Consider the following 7,339-nt stretch of genomic DNA (forward strand, 5'->3'; position numbering starts at 1 on the left):
CCGCTTCCTCTGGGCCGGAGGGCAGCCGCTCGCAGCCCCACCGCCCCCTCCTCCCGGCGAGGCGGCGGTGCACAACAACCATTTTCCCCGCCAGGAGCACACCGTGTCCACGCGCCGCTGCGACCTCGCCGATTGGTTGGGCTCCCGGTAAACAAGGACCGGGCAGCCAATGGGAGGGCTGTGCACGAGGGCAGCACGAGCCTCCGGGCCAGCGCTCGCGTGGCCCTGCGGTGCCTGACTACTATATAAAACAGTTTCCGGCTCACGCTAGCAACTGTACACTGCTCTCTTCGGTCCAGGTTCGTGAGTGGCTTTGCCGAGCTCCGGAGAGCTCCTCCAGCTGTTGGAGGAAAGGGGGGAAAAAAGCTGATTTTTCTCTGGAAATTCCTTGGCGTAACCCGCAGCTTACGTTTTCCTGACATCTCCATCAGATTTTAGTGGAGAGTTGGAGAGTGAGATAACCTTAATTTTCTGTAATTTTTGGATTTGGGACTTTTGCTGTTCTTTCTCTCCCCCGTTTTTTAACTGTTAAGCCAACCCAGTCCAATCATGGTGATGTTCAAGAAGATCAAATCTTTTGAGGTGGTCTTTAACGACCCTGAAAAGGTGTACGGCAGTGGGGAGAAGGTGGCTGGCCGGGTGGTAGTGGAGGTTTGTGAAGTCACTCGAGTCAAAGCTGTCAGGATCCTGGCTTGCGGAGTGGCGAAGGTCCTGTGGATGCAGGGATCCCAGCAGTGCAAACAGACCTCCGAGTACTTGCGCTACGAAGACACGCTTCTCTTGGAAGACGAGCCCACAGGTGAGTGGCCCCGTTGTCTGCCGGGAGGGTGGTGGAAGCTGATTCGGGAAGAGTTGAAACGGACAGTTGGAGCTTTTGCTAAATATTCCAAGTTGCTCGGGTTGAGCGGCTTGAATTTCGTGTTGCTTCCTTTTTTTTTTTTTTTTAAGTTTTGACTCGCAGACTCCTTAAAAAATGGTGATTTGTACAGTTTCCTACAGTGTTGTGATCTGAAGGTGATCCTGAGGGGTGTTGCCCTAGCTATTTAAAGATTTTTTTTTTTTTTTTTATGTATAAGTTGCTTATTCTTTGCTTCCTGTTTGAGGAATTCATCCTGTTTGAGATGATAGTAGCCTGTCATCACTGCAGGGCTTTGTAACTTTTTGCCCAACAAAATGCGTCAGAATCTCATTTAAGAACATACCGGATAAAAGTGGGGGAACTACAGTAGACTTGCTTGCTGCCCAGGAACTCCTTATCGCACAACTGCATTTTAAGTGTAACAAGAAACTTATGGGCTACTTGCTTTTCCTTCTTTTCAGGTGAGAATGAGATGGTGATCATGAGACCTGGAAACAAATACGAGTACAAGTTCGGCTTTGAGCTTCCTCAGGGGTAGGTGTCTGCTGAATGCATCTTTGGACTTTTTAATCTCTCACACTCTTCCCAGCCTTTGGTCACTTCCTGTTCTTGGAGAGCGTTTGTAGATTAACTGCTTCTTTCCCCCCCCCCTCCCCCCCGACAGGCCTTTGGGAACATCCTTCAAAGGAAAGTATGGGTGTGTAGACTACTGGGTGAAGGCTTTTCTTGATCGCCCCAGCCAGCCCACTCAAGAGACCAAGAAAATTTTCGAAGTGATGGATCTAGTGGATGTCAATACTCCTGATTTAATGGTGAGGTTCATTTTAAAATCCTATTCTCTTGGGTTTCGGGGATGATAAATTAAGTGTCTTAGGCATTAGATTGAAGCACTTCAGGGAATTCAGCCCTGAATTACCAAGGTGGGAAGGAAAGTTGCCTGTTCTAGGTAAGGAAGTGGAAAGGAAAAAAAAAAAGGATCTCTAGAAATTCTCAAAACCTCTTTTTACTCCTATTCAACATAGGCTCCTGTGTCTGCTAAAAAGGAGAAGAAAGTTTCCTGCATGTTCATTCCTGATGGGCGAGTGTCTGTCTCTGCCCGAATTGACAGAAAAGGATTCTGTGAAGGTAAAAACCTAGTACTTAAAATGGTAGACTGATAAAACAGGGACTGTGGTTTTGGGAGTGAGGGCAGGGGCTAGGGATAGGAGAAAAGTCACTAATTGCACCAAGCATCAGCTAATAAGTTTTCACCTTTCTCATTCTTTAGGTGATGAGATTTCTATCCATGCTGACTTTGAGAATACATGTTCCCGCATCGTGGTCCCCAAAGCTGCCATAGTAGCCCGCCACACTTACCTTGCCAATGGCCAAACCAAAGTGTTGACGCAGAAGCTGTCATCGGTCAGAGGCAATCATATCATCTCAGGAACCTGTGCATCGTGGCGTGGCAAGAGCCTTCGGGTGCAGAAGATTAGGCCTTCTATCCTGGGCTGCAACATCCTTCGAGTTGAATACTCCTTACTGGTGAGTGGGTGGAGTCAGAGAGAGATTATTCTTCTGTCAAAATAGCAGTGGTTTCTCCAGGCCTGTAATCTAACAAACTGTCCTTTTCCTTTCTAGATCTATGTCAGCGTCCCCGGCTCCAAGAAAGTCATCCTTGATCTGCCCCTCGTAATTGGTAGCCGGTCAGGTCTGAGCAGCCGGACATCCAGCATGGCCAGCCGAACCAGCTCTGAGATGAGTTGGGTAGATCTAAACATCCCCGATACCCCAGAAGGTGAGTCAGACCTAATAATGTCCATCCTTCCTCTTTGGCCTGCTTGGGTTTGTGAAATTGTGATGGTCAGGTGTTTCACAGCCAGACTTCTTATGCCTAAATTTTTTTCTAGCTCCTCCTTGCTATATGGATATCATTCCTGAAGATCACCGATTGGAGAGCCCCACCACTCCTCTGCTAGATGACACAGACAGTCCTCAAGACAGCCCTATTTTTATGTACGCTCCCGAATTCCAGTTCATGCCACCACCTACCTACACAGAGGTGAGAATTATCATTTTAGCACTACGTTTTGTCTTAAACCTTCCATAGGAGGTTGAGTTGGAGGTATTGCTAAACTGGGTGGTTCTGTCAGTTCTTACCCAAACTAAAATGGTCTTTTCTTTCTCTCCCTTGTTGCCTCCCCCACCCCCAGGTGGATCCCTGCATTCTCAACAACAATGTGCAGTGAACATGTGGAAGAAAAGAAGCAGCTGTACTTAACTTATTTCTTTCTGCCTCTCTTCCTGGACTCTTACTTTTTCAGAGACTCAACAGTCTCTCCATTGGGGTATGGGTCCACCCCAGCCTCTGACTCCCAGTGTAGGAGGTGATCAGTAGGCGACCTCCTGGGCCTTAAAATGGTGCACGCTCGTCCTCAGCCAGGGAGAGGTTGTGATAGGGAGTGTTTGCTGGATGGGTTTAAAAACACACTACAAAAATTCGGGCCCATCCTGTTTTCTCAGATCTTGAAAATTAAGGCATTTTTAGTAAGTTTGAGTAAGGGGTAGAAATGGCCTCCTGACATGGTCTTCCCCAGGGTTTTTGAAGGGGATTCTGTATCTTGAACTCTTGTGCCATGTGGAGCAGAGCCACTTTAGCAAATTAGGAAAAGGAAAAAAAAATCATGGCCAAAATTTTGGGACAAGAAGGTTCTTAAAATCAGTGTTGCCCTTTGTTTTACACTTATAGCAGAAAGAAAAGAAAAACCTTCCAGAACTGATGTGGTTTGAACTTCTGGAGAAGAGCTTCCCATGTGAACTAAAAAGAAGCTCTAAGGTTGTCTTTGCTTCGAATGTACTTTAATCTGGCTTAAAGCAGTTGTAACCATGCCCCACCAAAGGTCTTAAAAGCCATTTTTTGAGCCTATTGCACTGTATTCTCCTGTTGCAAACATTTTCATATGGGAGAATGTGTTTTTCTTTTCATGTGACTCCTTGGACTTGCTTCTGAGGTGATAATTCTTAGCACTTTAGTTCCTTTCGAAAAAATTTTTTTTCCCTATCTCAAATGTAAGCTAAAACTGGTCTACTACGTCTCTAAGGCTAAGCACAATGACAAAAAAAAAAAGTGTTATTCCTCACTTTTGAGGCTTTGTCCCAGTGTACAGAATTCTGTAATTCTAACAGCTCTTAATTATGTGAGAAGGGTTGCTGCTATCAGCGTCGCCCACTGTGACTTCTCCACACCCTCCGAGGAACTGTAGATCAAGATGCTGCCAACACTGATCAGAGCTTCCAGACATTGCCATGAGAACTGAGCAGGCCGCCTTCGCCACAGCCCCCAGGGCTCCCTGCACAGTGTTAGGAGACCCGGCATGTTGACAGTCCTCTCTAACTGCAGCCCTTGAGCACTTGGTCCGACCCCTCAGCCTTAGCACTTTGTTCATTGTCCTGTGTCAGAGCACTGAGCTCCACCTTCTGAGAAAGTATGTGGGCTGAAAGCGGTTTCGTTTTTTTTGTTTTGTAAATGTTTATCTTTTTGTATGATAAAAACTATATTTTGTACTTAACCAGATATATTTTCACCCCAAGTGGGGGATATTCTTTGTAAAAAATAAAAATAAAGTTTTTTAATGGCAAAAATGGTTTTCTTGTCTGTGAGGTGGTGTTTGAAGTTTACTGGAAAGTGTGCCTGAAGGAGCTTTACCCCTACTTAGTGATTCCCGTTTTGGGAAATCCTGTGGAGAAAAGCTTCCCTATTGACCCTAATCATTGTAGTCCGGGGGTGGGGTTTGGGGTGCAAAAGGAAGGAATTTTAGCTACATTTAGTCTTTTTTCCAGTTAACTAAAAACTGTAGTGGGATATTCTGGTGGTCTAGGCTAGTTTTCTGCACCCGTAGATAACTCAGAATGAAATTCCTTGGATTTTGGAGTGCATGCACTTTTTTTTTTTTTTTTTTTTTAATAAGCTCTTCAGGGGCACCTGGGTGGCTCAGTTGGTGGAGGGTGATCTGGGATCATGAGCTCATGTCCCATGTTGGGACTTACTTGAAGATACTTAAAGATTTTTTTTAAATGTTTTTTAATGAGCTTTTGGGGCACCTGGCTGGTTCAATTGGCAGAGTATAAGGCTCAGGGTTGTGAGTTTGAGTCCCACATTGGGTGTAGAAATTAACATCTTTTAAAAAATAAAATTAGCTCTCAAAATACACAGAAATAAGATCGGTGAGAGAACCTGAAAGGAAAGGGTTATGGTTCCCTATTTTATAATTTGGTCTCGTGCTGAAGTTTCTTCTCAGCTAAACCTGGTTCATATACAGTAAGTTATAAGATGATAATCATTCAGGACTTAAGGATCTAGACTTCTGAGAATTGGTTGAAGGCAGCTACCATCTTTTATCTCTGCTGTTCCTAGCACAGTTCCTATAGAAGAAACACATAATCATAACTCAGATGTTTGCTGAGTATTTAACCCCTCCCTCATCCCTTAGGACATGCTTCTGCAGTTCCTATTTCTTACTTACAGAAGATAGATACCACAAGTCCGCCTCTAATTGAAATGATTTTTATTCTTAAAGGGGTGACGGGTATGAGAACCCTGAAACCTCAGAAGTCAACGTACTTGCCTGGTTTCTGGCTTAAACCTTTGCAGACAGATCTGGTCCTTATCTAGGAATTTGGGGGGTGACTTTTCTGCCGACTTCCACATGCTAATTACAGACCTCAGACTCCTGGAAGTTAATGAAATCAGTGTGAATTGAAAAAGACTGAAAAGATTCCTTCCCACTTCAATCTTCCTTCATCAGTCTTTTATTTTCAGGAGCTCTTCTCTCTTCTGGCTGTTCCTCTTTCCCAAGGTGTCAGCCTCTGACTCCCTGTTGCCATGGTGACTCTCTCCTTCACTCTTACCTGGGCTGCCTCCTTTTCTCACCTGTTCAAGAGTTTGGCGTCTCCTCCCTTATTCCCTGAATTTGACCAGGAAACTAGGTCAAAGTTGATGGAAGTTTTTCATGCAGCTTGTTTTCCAGGGACTGGTGGGGTGGAGCAAGGACAAGAGCTGGCCAGAGGGCAGGAGGGAGAGATGGAGAGAAAGCCTGGCTGTTTGTGTAAACAGCATGGCTAATGGGACAAGAAATGAGAAGGGGAGAGCCCGGAGAGGGTAGATAACTGACACCTGAGGTCTGTTAGAGATCTGATTCTCAAACAACCAGAACCTATGCATCTTCTCCTAATGCTTCAAATTCAAACGGCCCAATAGAACTTTTCTGTGATGATGGAAATGTTCTATATGCCCACTAAAATGGTAACCATTAGCCACACATGGCAACTGAGCTCTGAAATGTGGTGGTGTGACTGATGAGCTGAATTTTTATTTTTGTTTAATTAATTTAAATGTAATTAGCTCCGTGTGACTAGTGACAACCGTATGGAACAGCGCAGCAAAATATGAGGAAGGAAGGCAGCTAGCTGTTCACTCACAGGAAACTCATCCTTCCCTTAGAGCACAAAAGGCTGCACTCCGACTTTCTTTTTGCCTTTTACACACATTTTCTACCTTACCTCAGGACATTTTCTGCATGTAGGCTCCTTTAAGTACACTTCCTTGGGTACTGGCTCAGCTGCTTCTCCACTTAACTGGGTAGATTTGGGGTCTTCCTTGCCCGTGCTCTTCTCATGTGCCTTTTAATTTTTAAAGAGCTATAACGTACATGTGCAGTCATTAGAGGAGATCCAGTTCTTGGTATCATTTATTCATTAGGTCCAATCTGGTATATGAAGGTCTGAGAGAAGACAGCAAGAAAACGATCTAGAGGGAGAAAAGAGCTAGAAAAAGTAAAATTAACAAGGAAGGGGCAAGTATTCCATAACCAGGGTCCTTGGCTAGCTTGATACCTCTTAACAGACCAGAAACACAAGGTTGAACTTGGGTTGAGCCATTGGGAGGGAGAAGTTTAGACAGATCTGTCCGAGCACCTGGTGAACAATCACATAGGAACTGGAGGGTATGGAGTGGGGTGAAGGAGTGTCTTTTGCCCAGTTCTTTCAACAGCCTACAGACTCCTTGCATTCTTTCCTTGGACTATCTCTAGGCGATGGAATACAAAAGGTAGATAAGGAAAATCTTTTACTGACCCTCCAATGGTCACAACCCCTGTCCCAAGCACCGTGATCTCAACAGTCCTGGACTAGAAGAGCAGAAATTTGTGTCTCGTTCTTTGTTCTTACCCTTCATCTACCACCATTTCCTGAGTTGAAAAACACTCTGCAGAGAGGCTGCAACTCCAGGGCTACAGGTCCTGGCCCAATATGCGAGTCTTGAGCCTTGAAAAAGTACGGGGATCAACCTTCCTGGAGAAATAATATAGAGTGGAGTTGAACTATCTCAATTCCAATCTTAATTCCACCATTCAACAAGCTGTACAAGATTGGGCAACTTGGTTAAGCTTTCTGAGCTACAGTTTGTTTACCTGTGAAGTGGGAAATAATAATAGTACCTACCTC

The 7,339-nt window shown here is 44.8% G+C and overlaps 1 protein-coding gene across 2 annotated transcripts; it reads left to right on the forward strand.

Annotated features, from left to right (window-relative positions):
• The first annotated feature begins 257 nt into the window (after positions 1-257).
• Positions 258-4,482, forward strand: TXNIP (thioredoxin interacting protein). Of its 2 annotated transcripts, XM_049616438.1 has the most exons (8): positions 258-799; positions 1,321-1,393; positions 1,524-1,671; positions 1,882-1,984; positions 2,127-2,383; positions 2,480-2,636; positions 2,749-2,900; positions 3,052-4,482. In XM_049616438.1, the coding sequence occupies exons 1-8, from the start codon at positions 550-552 to the stop codon at positions 3,085-3,087; spliced, it is 1,176 nt and encodes a 391-aa protein (XP_049472395.1). In that variant the 5' UTR covers positions 258-549; the 3' UTR covers positions 3,088-4,482. The 2 variants fall into 2 exon arrangements, with proteins under 2 accessions (XP_049472395.1, XP_049472394.1); XM_049616437.1 differs by lacking the exon at positions 3,052-4,482 and having other exon boundaries at positions 2,749-3,033.
• The last annotated feature ends 2,857 nt before the right edge of the window (positions 4,483-7,339 follow it).

Source organism: Panthera uncia, assembly GCF_023721935.1.
Source record: "Panthera uncia isolate 11264 chromosome C1 unlocalized genomic scaffold, Puncia_PCG_1.0 HiC_scaffold_4, whole genome shotgun sequence".
Taxonomy (NCBI): domain Eukaryota; kingdom Metazoa; phylum Chordata; class Mammalia; order Carnivora; family Felidae; genus Panthera; species Panthera uncia.